We start from the raw sequence: 14,132 nt of genomic DNA, 5'->3' as shown, positions 1-14,132 counted from the left end.
GTACATTTTTTATAAAACTAGAGGGCCCAGTTTCCTATCTGTTCTACTGCATCACCTCCAACACCACACTCACACACCTCCAACACCACACTCACACACCTCACCACTCACCTCCAACACCACACCCACACATCTCACCATCACAGACCTCCAACACCACACTCACACACCTCCAACACCACACCCACACACCTCACCACTCACAGACCTCCAACACCACACTCACACACCTCCAACACCACACCCACACACCTCACCACACACACACCTGAAACACCACTCACACACCTCCAACACCACACTCACACACACACCTCCAACACCACTCACTCACCTCCAACACCACACTCACACAAAACATTACTATGTCTAATTACATTTACTAAAACCAAGTCTGTTGCCACCACTAAAGCCACCACCCCCACAACCCCCACAACCCCCACAACCCCCATCATGGTCAAAAGAAAACAAACCCTAACCGGTCATAGAATTTTGTTTGTAGCAAATGTTTAATTTCAGTTTTAACCAAATACAAAATTTGAACAAAAAAATATTTACAAGAAAACATTACTGTAATCCCAGAAATCGAGTGGTCTAGGCATGGTGAAGATTGGTTATTTTAACACATAAAAATGGTTGAAAGAAAGCTTTAATTACAATGTTTTAACAAAGACAATAGTAAAAGATGTATTGTTTGAACACTAGTACACATCTGTTTCAACAGGAAGTGAAGCAGCTTGCTACACGCATGGGGACTCTAAACTAAATGCTTTTTTAGAAAACTTGTACAATCTTTTATCACAAATACATTCATACATTCAAACAATGCCTTCATGATTAATGCTGAGTCCAATATTAGGGAAATATAGAATTCTCATTTTAAAAACTTGTTCCAAAGTTTTTCAACCTGTTGTCATACCATACCTTAAAAAAAACTCAGTAAAAATACAAAGGTTTGATATTGTCCAACCCAATGAATTACATTTCATGAACACCATCTGAAACAAGCACTTAAAATATTAAATGATGTGAAGCCATCCGTCAGCACATCAAATCACATCTTTTTCTCTGCCCTCAAGATATCATCAAATCACATCTTTTTCTCTGCCCTCAAGATATCATCAAATCACATCTTTTTCTCTGCCCTCAAGATATAAATATATCATCAAATCACATCTTTTTCTCTGCCCTCAAGATATAAATATATCATCAAATCACATCTTTTTCTCTGCCCTCAAGATATCATCAAATCACATCTTTTTCTCTGCCCTCAAGATATAAATATATCATCAAATCACATCTTTTTCTCTGCCCTCAAGATATCATCAAATCACATCTTTTTCTCTGCCCTCAAGATATCATCAAATCACATCTTTTTCTCTGCCCTCAAGATATCATCAAATCACATCTTTTTCTCTGCCCTCAAGATATCATCAAATCACATCTTTTTCTCTGCCCTCAAGATATAAATATATCATCAAATCACATCTTTTTCTCTGCCCTCAAGATATCATCAAATCACATCTTTTTCTCTGCCCTCAAGATATCATCAAATCACATCTTTTTCTCTGCCCTCAAGATATCATCAAATCACATCTTTTTCTCTGCCCTCAAGATATAAATATATCTGTTAGAACCTATGGCCACTCGGGGGAACGAGCCCAGTCTGTCGTTGTCGATGCAGTAAACACCTTGTGGTAGGTCCACCAGCTGGCCAGTGGTCTGAGAGAAACAAATGGACAACCTCATGGCTTATTTACATCACATTTATCTTATTTACATCACATTTATCTTATTTACATCACATTTATCTTATTTACATCACATTTATCTTATTTACATTACATTTATCTTATGTCTTACAAACTGTGCCAATTTTCTTATTAATCTTTCCTCCCAAGTTCTAACCCATGAATTAATTACATCAAATTAACTTGCTGACTAACTGTACTTAATTTGATTGTGTTAATTAGGCTACAAAGATTGTGTTAATGAGGCTACTAATAAAGATTGTGTTAAGTAGCTGATTACACAAGCTTTATGCCCATGGCTGTTACAGTTGCTGCTTACATGGCTTCTTACACCACAGTTAAGACAAGTAATTGCTTACATTTAGGGTGCCCCTGTCAATTGTCCTGGCCATGTTTTGGTCTGTCCCACCACAAATGATGCTGTCTTTACCCAGCCACTGGGCGCAATACAACTGGTGGGAATACAGACAAATAATCTTCTATACAACTGGTGGGAATAGAGACAAATAATCTTCTATACAACTGGTGGGAATAGAGACAAATAATCTTCTATACAACTGGTGGGAATAGAGACAAATAATCTTCTATACAACTGGTGGAAATACAGACAAATAATCTTCTATATAACTGGTGGGAATACAGACAAATAATCTTCTATACAACTGGTGGGAATACAGACAAATAATCTTCTATACAACTGGTGGGAATACAGACAAATAATCTTCTATACAACTGGTGGGAATACAGACAAATAATCTTCTATACAACTGGTGGGAATAGAGACAAATAATCTTCTATACAACTGGTGGGAATAGAGACAAATAATCTTCTATACAACTGGTGGGAATAGAGACAAATAATCTTCTATACAACTGGTGGGAATAGAGACAAATAATCTTCTATACAACTGGTATGAATACAGACAAATAGCTTTCTATATATGAGCATATTTAGGTGACCATTTGTAATGGTGTCAACATTGATTTGTTTTGCTTGATACAAAGTCACAATTTTTGACTGACTGGTGTCATTGTTTACCAAAGGGTAATCATTGCTGCACTATGGTGTAAGGATTTACCTTACAAGTGTAAGGATTTATATGATTTAAAGGATTTACTTGACTGTTGTAAAGATTTACCTGACTGTGATGTAATGTATCTTGAGGCACATCTTTAATTTTAACTGCTGAAGCAAAGTCCCAAATCTGTTTTTACATTAAAAAAAGAAGAGAAAATGACAAAATTAATTTTGTTCTTATTGTCTAACAGTCATTACATTTCTTACCAATCTTAAGTTTAAACCTGTAGTGTGTGTTTACCTGTAATGTGTGTGTTTACCTGTAATGTGTGTTTTCACCTGTAATGTGTGTGTTTACCTGTAATGTGTGTGATTACCTGTAGTGTGTGTTTACCTGTAGTACATGTGTTTTGCGCCATGAGCCAGTCAGAATGTGGTTGTGTACGGGGTCAATGTCAAGGGCATCTCCACACAAGTGAGGTCCAGTGAACTTTCTGGAAATATCAGGACGTTAACCAATTCTTTTAAGTTTACAATATTTATCATTTTAAAAATACAAGGAATATGCAGTTGAGTTTTGATTAGGGTGGGGAATCTTAAAACTTTTCTTAAGTTAGCCTGGCTTATGTTCTATTTAATTTGATTAAAAATGCTGAGGTCTCTTGAATAAAATATAAACGGTTTGTTTCCTTACACAAATCCTCACATCAGTTACTTCTAAAACTGAATCCACTTTATGAAATCTGACTCCCATTCCTACAACTGACTCCCATTCCTAAAACAGACTCTCCATTCCTAAAACAGACTCTCCATTCCTAAAACAGACTCTCTATTCCTACAACTGACTCCTATTCCTACATCTGACTCTCCATTCCTACAACTGGCTCTCCATTCCTAAAACAGACTCTCCATTCCTACAACTGACTCTCCATTCCCACAACAGTTAGCATAAAAAATTAAAATTTAACAACTTACTTAACTGAATGAACTTTTCTGTCATCCCAATACTAAAAAAAAAATGAAAATTTCCGTCAGTTGAAAAGATGGAGGAACTCAATGAGAAGAATTGTAAAGAAAAAAACAAACTACACTCACAAAACACAACACCACAAACTAGCTACACTCACAAAACACAACACCACCACAAACAAACTACACTTACAAAACACAACACCACAAACTAACTACACTCACAAAACACAACACCACAAACTAACTACACTCACAAAACACAACACCACAAACTAACTACACTCACAAAACACAATACCACAAACTAACTACACTCATGAAACACAACACCACCACAAACTAACTACACTCACAAAACACAACACCACAAACTAACTACACTCACAAAACACAACACCACAAACTAACTACACTCACAAAACACAATACCACAAACTAACTACACTTACAAAACACAACACCACAAACTAACTACACCCACAAAATGGCCCTACCTGCACTGTATCATCCCAACCACCTGAAATGAAGATGTGGGGATGATTGGGGTTGTACTGCATAGCAAACACCCTAAAGCGGTGACCATCCATGATGTCGTATCCATCACTGTTAATAGAAGGAAATGTTAACCTTTAACCTCAGACATTGCTTGTTAATGACACTAAACAGACAATTGCCTCAAGGATAATGTTACACTTTTTTAAAAATAATACTTTTAAATACTTTGTAAAAAATCTTTTATTCACTCAGCTGAATGAGATACCCAGCAGGTTCAGCTACTAAGCTGTGGGTAAACCCTGCTGTATCCAACCTGCACTACACATCCACTCTACTGCAGCAGTTGTGTGCCAGGTTAAAATGTTGTATGGTAGGTTTAACAGATACATGTTGTATGGTAGGTTTAACAGATAAATGTTGTAAGGTAGGTTTAACAGATAAATGTTGTATGTTAGGTTTAACAGATAAATGTTGTATGGTAGGTTTAACAGGAAAATGTTGTAAGGTAGGTTTAACAGATAAATGTTGTATGGTAGGTTTAACAGGAAAATGTTGTAAGGTAGGTTTAACAGATAAATGTTGTAAGGTAGGTTTAACAGGAAAATGTTGTAAGGTAAGTATAACAGATAAATGTTGTATGGTAGGTTTAACAGATAAATGTTGTAAGGTAGGTTTAACAGATACATGTTGTAAGGTAGGTTTAACAGATAAATGTTGTAAGGTAGGTTTAACAGATAAATGTTGTGTGTTAGGTTTAACAGATAAATGTTATATGGTAGGTTTAACAGATAAATGTTGTAAGGTAGGGTTAACAGATAAATGTTGTATGTTAGGTTTAACAGATAAATGTTATATGGTAGGTTTAACAGATAAATGTTGTATGTTAGGTTTAACAGTTAAATGTTATATGGTAGGTTTAACAGATACATGTTGTAAGGTAGGTTTAACAGATAAATGTTGTATGTTAGGTTTAAAAGAATTTTTGAATGTTCAGATTTATAATGCAGCCAGTGGTGTATAACAGGTTTAACATAGAAGTATTGTATGCCAGGCTAAAGAGAAGTTTAACAGTTTAACTTTCTCCTCAAACCTGGGCTCCATGGTGGCCACTCTCTGTTTGGTGTCCAGGTCGTACATGTAGATCTGTGGGTTGGCCCCAGCGGTCAGAAAGTGGGTCCCCTCTGGGTTTATGGTCAAAGATAAAGTTTGACGTCCCTCGTCGATGGAGTGCAAGCATGTGCCTGAAGTGTAGTGCCAAAACTTGACATGACCAGACGCATCTGTAATGGAGGAAATGGTTTTTTGTTAGACTGCAGCTTAAGTTCAGTTGGAAAACATAACTTCAAAGAATATAATGAGTATTAGAAAATGATTTACATGTGGCTATAATAATGTGAATGTACTCTGTTTTTTCTCCAGGTGAAAAAGGCCTGAAACGAATCTGAGTGACAGGCAGTCTGTTTTTGTTTGAGTCCTCGTCGTGCAGGGAATACAACAGCTGACATGTGACTGGATTGAAGATCTGAAACAAATCTACCACGTGTTTACATTTAATTTATTTATTAAACGACATGTTCACATTTGATCTATTTAAAATAACCATTTTGTGTAAAAAAAAAATTAAAAAATATTAAGACCTTATATATAATTTGTAATGAATTTTTGTAGAACTACATCTACAAATATAAATCAATTTAGTATTCAATAGCAATATCAACAATACTGTTTTAAATTCTAATAAATATTTACAAGAAAAATAATTTTTGAATAACAAATAACCTTAATGGTTCCATCACACAATCCAACGGCCAAGTGTTGTCCATCATCATTAAATCTACAGCACATGACATCAGACGGCAGCTCTCTAGAAAAAAGGAAACGAGAAGTTTCAAACACCAGAATCTCTTGTGTTTAATTTTGCTCCTTTATTTCAACATGTTTTTTTTATTATAAAATAGTAATACAATTTCAGAAAATGTACAACATTGCTATGTTGATTGAATAATAACTGATTTTTAAAAAGTGCAAATAAATTTTATTTGAAGTTACACAACAAAAAATAGGCAAGCGCACTAATATAAACAAATTTCAGTGCAGATTTCAATAAATAGGACTAAAATAAAATTGGACATTTCTTACAACAAAAACAGAATGGTGAAAGTGCTGTTTTAATTATAAGAACATTTTTAAAAGAATTACTTAATAGCCTAATTTAAAAAAAAAAATGAGAATTTAAATTTATAAACTTATACATTTGAAATTGAAATATTTTATTTTACAAAATCTGACAAGAACTACCAACTACTATTGTGTAGATTACAGAATGAGTTCAGTGCAAACAACTAGATCAAACCAGAGCCATACTCATGTTTACACAACTTAAGTATCTAAATTATGACACAACAGCAAGAACAAAATGACAGCACTAAAATATGACTTGTTTCATTCTTAGAATCCTAGGTAAAGTTAACCTATTTATGATGAAAACTTAAGTCAAGATTTATTTAAGCTCATAATTTACATAAAATGTTAGGGAGTGTGCACGATTAACTTAAATTTGTGTCAAATAAATACATAGAGATAATTAATTCACCTTCCTGTGCATGTACTGTCTCTGAAAAAATGTTATTGAACAGTAATCGTAATGTTCAATTACAGAAATACGTAAAAAAACAAATTTTTTCCAAAGTGCTTGTATGAGTCTAAGTTAAAGATCATTTAATAATAACTAATAACACATTTGATAATCAGTAAAAATAGGTAGGCTTACTACCTTCACATAAACAATAATTTATCACTTTGCTTGCCTTATTATAAAATGTGAGTTTAAAATGGCAAAGGACTAGGGCAATTCAATATAGGTTGTAAGTGTTAGTTAAGGCATATATATATATATATATATATATATATATATATATATATATATATATATATATATATATATATATATATATATATTGGTATATATGCCTAGTATTTAGGCCTATATATTATATAATATTATATCTGTTATGAAGTGTTATGCCTATATTAAAGTTATAAGGGCCTGATAGTAAAATACATAATTAATTACTATATAGGATAGGCCTATATATCAAATATCGTTTTACTTTTAATTAATTTTAACCTACATTGTGTCATATAACCGAAGGTTGCCTTCTAGATAAGGCCCTGTTCGGTTTCTTCGAAAACCTAGGCCGAATAGGCTGTTGTTTACTGTGCTGCTTCTGCGGCTATATGAACTGAATTCACTGACATCGCCTTGACTATCAGATCTACGAATAATATTATGACTTTCAGGTAAAACATCTATTGAGTCCCCACTCATTATAAATCTTTTTTTTAGAATTCCGCTAAGAATATGATTGTGTGGTTGCCTTGGTAACTAGTAATCAAACTACAAACTATCAGAATATAATTTATTATTTTCTTTTTTAAAGAGCTAGTTTATTTTAGTTCCATTTACATAAGAGTGCTATTTCCTCTACAAACATGGGTTACTACTCACTAGTAGACTACTGTCTCTGTCATTGTGTAGTAGGAAAGGTCAGATTTAGATCTAGACCCAGTGGCGTAGGCAGGGGGGGGGTTAGGGGGGGTTTTAGGGAAAGTTTGTCCCCGGGTAAAAATTGGAAACCCCCCCCCCTTGAGACGATCCTGGCTACGCCACTGTCTAGACCCTAGGCTGCCATCGGGATTAGTGTAATAAAAACCACTTCATAATAATTATTTTGTTGTCCCCAATGGTGCGCCCACCCACCCCATCCATTAAAAAAACAACTACCCAATAAATCAACTGATTGCTTTGTAAAGTTAACCTTACAACTAAATTAATACACTCAAAAGCAGCAATCTCTTTGTTGAAGTCCGCTGGTAAAATCAGTTTTTACTTATTGTAACTAATTAATTTTTCAACGTTTACTTCGACGCCTAAGCGAATATTTTAGTTTTTACTTTCTCGTATATACGATGTATAGAGAAAGTCTTGTAATCGTGCAAAAAAAAAAAAATCGAGATTTTTACAAATCTCGACGTTTTACACCTCACTGATACGGAAAAACATAATTTTGCAATCTTGTCCGTATGTCTGTGTGTCTGTCTGTCTGTCCGTGTGTAAACACGATAACTTGAGTACCGTTACAGCTAGGTTGATGATATTTCATGTATAAGTATTTTATCAAAATCGTAGATCCGTATCAACTTTTGAGCGATTTCCGATAACCGGAAGTGGTACTTTTCCTACTTTGAATTTTTCAAAAGCCTATAACTTGAGTACTATTTCAGATAGATAAATGAAATTTCACATGTAAGTAAAATATCTAATTCTCTACCTTCTGTTCAATTTTGAGTAATTTCCGTTGACCGGAAGTAGTAATTTACGCTACTTCCGATTTCTCAAAAAACTAATGTAAATTTTAAAAGTACTAATAATATTGCGCACTATTATGCGCTTTTTTATTTGGCGTTCACTTGGTGTGCAATTGATTTGTCTACGAGATTTTATTCTATTTTTAAAACTTTAAGTATTTAAAATGGATTAAAAATCATGTCTATAGCCCGAGTTCCCATCCCCTGTTATTTTTTATAAGAATATTCGAGAAAGTTTAGGGGAGATCACTCCCGGTTTATTTACATTTATTACAAGGGGAGGGAGGAAGGACGCGTCCATAAATGGCAACAGACATGGTTTGGCCCGATTCTTAACCCCCTCCTCCATCGACACACGTGCGTCACCAAAAGTTAGAGCCCCAAAAATGACGTAACAAATCAGTACACTCAGCCCCCCCCCCCTCGTTGTTATTCCTTTCTATTAATTGAGCCGCTTTCCATGCACAAAGTTGAGATAGCAATAGGCCTATACGTAGCTTATAACCAGTTTAAAAGATCTGTCAAATACATCGCTAATTCCAGTTAGATAGGTTGGCTGAGGTTTGAGAATGTTAGGGCCAAGTTAGATAGGTTGGCTGAGAATGTAAGGGACAAGATTACGTACCGTTTCCAGATATATTTCTTGAATTAACATTAGACCAAAAACTGTCATATTGCCAAAATCCTCATTGGTGTAGTTTTCGGTGTGTGTTTTTCTGTGTGCGCACATTTCTCATTTTTCTGCTTGCGCATTTTTCTGTGTGATAACTTTTCTGTTTGCACATTTTCTCTATACGCATTTTGTTTTTGCGCCTTTCCCGATACGCATCTTTCTGGTCATCAAAACCAATGACAGAAGCAACAGCGTAATAAGGAACAACAACTATCCGTCACGACCACCCTTTTATCTCCCCTCGTCATTCACACACACACACACACATGAGTGGGACAAGGTACTTCCAAGCCAGCTGGTATTTTCCCGCACTTAATTTAGCTTATCTGCTAGCTTGCACCTAGTAACATATAGGACCTACCACTTTTCTGTATTGTTGAAAACACCTTGGAAAGTTGAGTAAAATGTTTACTAAGATTTTTTTTACACTTGTGGTCTTAGGAGTTGGTGAGTTTGATAGTTTTTTGTTTTACCTAAGCTATGTAATAATTCCGGTACTTTTGAATAATATTAATATAAAGTTATAAACGGTTACTAACAATGGCCCTACCACAGCTCATGATTTGTTTAAAGAAGTTATCCATGTCTTTAGCTTTACAATAATTATTTGTCTTACTAAGGGGTCATCCATAAATGACGTCACGCTTTTTTGGACGATTTTTACCCCCCCCCCCTTTCCCCTCCGTCACAAAAAGCCAGACCCCCTCCCCTAAAATGACTTCACACCTCAGCCTACAACCCCCCCCCCCCCTCAAAATTGCTGTTGAATTTTTCTTAAAACATCGATATTTTTCCAAAATCTTGTCAGAACTCTGTCAACATAGAGTATTTTGATCAATTCCTATTACAATTTATTAAAATTGTTTTCTAAAACGCGAAATATCGACTAAAACTAGTTTTCTAACATTGCTTTTTATAATGAAAAAAGTGACGTCACAGTCACAAAATTACGGACCCCTCCCCCCCTACGAGTGTGACGTCATTTATGGACGACCCCTTTTAAAAAACACAACTAAATTTTAAATGTTTTATAATTTAATTTAACGAACCAACATCTTCAGGATAGACTTTTTAGACCTATAGACAATCGTGTGATTCATGGGGTCTAATTTAATAAACTGTATTACTTCTTTAAATAAAATTAAAGCTGTTGATTTGCACTTTCTGAATATCTAATTCTATATAATAGTTTCGCTGTCTGTCTATCTATCTATCTATCTGACAAGAACGCTGTAGAGAAAACACAAGCAAAATAAAAACATGCACAGTCATTCGAAAAACGAAGTATGACGCGGTCACATTTAGCATAGAGTAGAAAATAATCTCCAGTCGGAGAGTGCACACAATAATATGACGTCATTGATTTTAGAGTAAACATTGAATAAAAATGAAATTTTGTCTAATCTAATTGGTTTGCGTGAAGAGTTTCTTACAAACAATTCTTCGGGTAGGGGCGAAGCCCCACCCCCCGCGTAAGAACGTCTGAGCCCCCCCCCCCCCCTCCCCAACTCAAAAGAAATTTCTTCATCGATACTCTATAATAAAATTACCGCCTAATTAATGTGTCTAATCTAAAAAGTGGTTTTCTCGCAATTTCTTTAATGCAATTCTTCGGGTAGTGGCTAAGCGCGACACCAGTGTTTCTTTCAGACTTTTTCCTCCCCGGAGAGGGGTGGGGGTACTTGAAATTTTCGGGGGCGGGGGTAGAATTTTCGGGGAGGGGGCGGACACTGGAAAAAGTATATAATTATATTTCGTTGAATGGGACGGTAGACATGTTTTTTTAGGGGGGTGGGGTCGGGGGTGGTGTGTGTGTGGGGGGGGGGGGGGGTGGGGGTGGTTTTAATTTAGACTTTTTCCTCCCCGGAGAGGGGTGGGGGTACTTGAAATTTTCGGGGGCGGGTGTAGAATTTTCGGGGAGGGGGCGGACACTGGAAAAAGTATATAATTATATTTCGTTGAATGGGACGGTAGACATGTTTTTAGGGGGGGGGGGGGTGGTGGTGGTGTGTGTGTGGGGGGGGGGTGAGTGGGGGGGGGGTGGTTTTAATTTAGACTTTTTCCTCCCCGGAGAGGGGTGGGGGTACTTGAAATTTTCGGGGGCGGGTGTAGAATTTTCGGGGAGGGGGCGGACACTGGAAAAAGTATATAATTATATTTCGTTGAATGGGACGGTAGACATGTTTTTTTTGGGGGGGGGGGGGGGGGTGGAGGTGGGGGGGTGGTGTGTGGGGGGGTGGAGGTGGGGGGTGGTGTGTGGGGGGTTGAGGTGGGGGGTGGTGTGTGTGGGGGGTGGGGTGGTTTTAGTTTAGAGAAAAGAGACAGCACTATCAGCCTAGCGCCCGTTGTATCCTTCCTCAACGGGCCATTTTTCTCGTATTGAAATAATTACACAAAAGTATTAGTAATTAATTTAGGCCTAATAAAGTATATATTTTCTATATAAATTCCATTTTGTTCGGGGGGGGGGGGACCCTCCCCAGACACAGCCGCGTAGCGAGGGGGGCGGGGGTGCGGACCGCACCGGGTAACACCATTTAGGGGGGTGACTCCAAGGCAAAAAATAGCAATATATATATAGAAAAATTTGAAGGGGGTGCAAATCGAAGTTTGATGGGAGGGGGGTGCAAATCGAAAATATGAAAGTTTGTCCCCGAGAAGGGTCGCTACGCCTGTGGGGGGGGGGGGGGGTGACACCATTAAGTGCCACTGCCCAAACGTATTGCCTAGAAGAAACTGATTAACACCACACCATCTACTATACTTAATTAAATTAGGCCTAGTTGTTTGTTAGTTTAAAAAAGTACAAGTCTAGAAATCGCTTGCGGATAGAACTCAGCGTGTTCTTGTAACTATTTCTCTTGAACTCAGTAGCCTTTTATTCCCCAGCCCCAAGTGTTCGGGCACAGGTAGCCAGTCAATGTAATGTAGCGTGTCCCTTCATCTATATGCCCGTGTGCGCTAGCAATGATCTAACTTACGCCAACAAGTGTGTCATGGAGTCCATGTCTTGTGTGTAAGTTCAAGGATTTGTTCTTCGTTTAAACTATTACATTGTTAATTCGCTGTTTGTGCTAGGAAATCTGAATGCCAGCCGTGAACTATACTGTTTGTATACTTTGTTTTTTTTTGTTAGGTCTACGCTACATTATTAAAGATCAAATAGATCTAAGAATCTATAATAAGTAATAAGAATATCTAAATTCGCCGAGATTTCGCACAATTGAACTGGCAGCAGCGCACCGCACATAACTTTAAAACTTAAGTCAGATCAACGTAATATTAAATAGATCTAATAGATTCTAGATCTATGTGATATAAAAATATAAAATAATTGATCTTTTATCTTTTTTAGCGATGGACTGGGTTTAACTTTGAAGCATGAAGGAGCTTGCGCAGCTAAATAAATAAAAACCACTGAGCCAACAACTTGAAGGATCATCATAAACCAAATCACAAGTGTTTTGAAATAATAAAAATTAGGCTAACATTTAGATTTAACAGGCATAACTCTTTTAAAAAAAAATGATTAGGTGATTAGTTTAGGCCTAGTGCCGCCTAGATCTATGTTGTCAATTTTTTTTTTTGGTTTATTGTTTGACTATAAATATCTAGTAGATCTAGATCTATAAAGATTTGTCATCGGCTTTGTGCTGAACCATTTGTTCCACATTAAAAATGTATTTGAATGTTGTAAAACCAAAATATTTTAAATTTACTGTACAGGCCTAGATTAGATCTAATACTAATATTAATAAACAACTTGCTCAACTCATGCTGCATGAGTCTCTGTTTTAAGCTGATCAAGTGTGTCAGGCATATGTACTGTAGGCCCTATAACATGATAATATATATGTAATTATGTTTATTATATGTATGTATTACTATACATACAAAGTATCTAAGTATATATTATATATAGATCTAGGCCTACGTACATGTTACACACATAATAAAAAAATAATGACACTGCTTTCACATGTTCAAAAAACAACACAATATTCTAAAATTGAATAGATTTTTTGTCTTATTGAATCAAGTTTACTGTTCATCATAATATGCAGCCACACAAATCAATAGCATCCATCCATTCATTTGGGCTGAGGGTAACATTTATTTATTGTTATTAATTCTATAAATAAACACATGGCAACACAGGTTTAGTTGTATCGTGCAGCCCTAGCAGTTAGAAAACAATCTTATAAAACTCTGCAACTAGTGCTACATTACTTTCTAAGTATTATTTCTATCATATTAAAAAATGTTTTTAGAAAAGTGTCAAAACGAGGTAAGCTATGTCAAGACTTGTGTGGTTTTAGTTAAAAGAAAATCACCTGATTCTGTCACTAATTTCTGTCCTAAATGACCGACACTGAAAGATGAGCTAGTAAACAAATCTAGATATGGGAGGAAGAGTTTTCTACAAAGGTCAGGTGACACACAATAACAGGACAGACAACTCTAAAGCTGCTCTTGGTTGAAATGACGACTGTTGTTATAAATATTCCACCTCAGGGTATTCTAGGCTCTTCCATGGAGTTTGTTGTCCAGCATTGTATCTAAGACTAGTTTTACTTTTACTATGGTACATACAATTGGTGCATACAATTGGTGCATACAATTGGTGCATACAATGATGTAACAATGGCAAATGGGATCTGTTCTGATGGATGATAACAAAAAAACTTCTCCCTATTAATAATTAATAGAATGTTTGACAACACAGGTACAACCAGATGGTAACCACACAAATTAGAGGGCATCACACAATCAGATGGTAACCACACAATCAGATGGTAACCACACAATCAGATGGGTACCTGTAAGAGTAAATAAACCAGGTTTTAATGGCAGGT

The 14,132-nt window shown here is 36.1% G+C and overlaps 2 protein-coding genes and 1 long non-coding RNA gene across 5 annotated transcripts in view; 1 reads left to right on the top strand and 2 right to left on the bottom strand.

The window, feature by feature from the left end:
• Window positions 1-492: 492 nt before the first annotated feature.
• LOC131952981 (WD repeat-containing protein 38) lies at window positions 493-7,628 on the bottom strand. Of its 2 annotated transcripts, XM_059315950.1 has the most exons (11): window positions 7,367-7,628; window positions 6,015-6,099; window positions 5,613-5,757; window positions 5,326-5,515; window positions 4,235-4,343; window positions 3,744-3,775; window positions 3,163-3,262; window positions 2,890-2,955; window positions 2,111-2,203; window positions 1,620-1,722; window positions 493-1,511 (listed from the first exon to the last, which is right to left on the bottom strand). In XM_059315950.1, the coding sequence occupies exons 1-11, from the start codon at window positions 7,561-7,563 to the stop codon at window positions 1,483-1,485; spliced, it is 1,149 nt and encodes a 382-aa protein (XP_059171933.1). In that variant the 5' UTR covers window positions 7,564-7,628; the 3' UTR covers window positions 493-1,482. The 2 variants fall into 2 exon arrangements, with proteins under 2 accessions (XP_059171933.1, XP_059171932.1); XM_059315949.1 differs by having other exon boundaries at window positions 493-1,722.
• A 1,941-nt stretch (window positions 7,629-9,569) lies between these two features.
• Window positions 9,570-13,052, top strand: LOC131952996 (uncharacterized). Its single transcript, XR_009388580.1, has 3 exons — window positions 9,570-9,723; window positions 12,166-12,292; window positions 12,632-13,052. It is a non-coding gene; the product is annotated as an uncharacterized LOC131952996 (long non-coding RNA).
• A 241-nt stretch (window positions 13,053-13,293) lies between these two features.
• The window catches only part of LOC131952976 (uncharacterized), a 35,603-nt gene continuing 34,764 nt past the window's right edge, over window positions 13,294-14,132 (bottom strand). For both annotated transcript variants that reach the window (XM_059315938.1, XM_059315939.1), the window contains one exon: window positions 13,294-14,096. In XM_059315938.1, the coding sequence (XP_059171921.1) occupies window positions 14,085-14,096 (12 nt within the window). In that variant the 3' untranslated portion in view covers window positions 13,294-14,084. The remainder of the gene's footprint in view (window positions 14,097-14,132) is intronic.

Source organism: Physella acuta, unplaced genomic scaffold (genome assembly GCF_028476545.2).
Source record: "Physella acuta isolate Inbredline_101_S28 unplaced genomic scaffold, ASM2847654v3 ptg000897l, whole genome shotgun sequence".
In the NCBI taxonomy this organism is placed as follows: domain Eukaryota; kingdom Metazoa; phylum Mollusca; class Gastropoda; family Physidae; genus Physella; species Physella acuta.
This window is presented reverse-complemented; position numbering and strand designations above follow the sequence as displayed.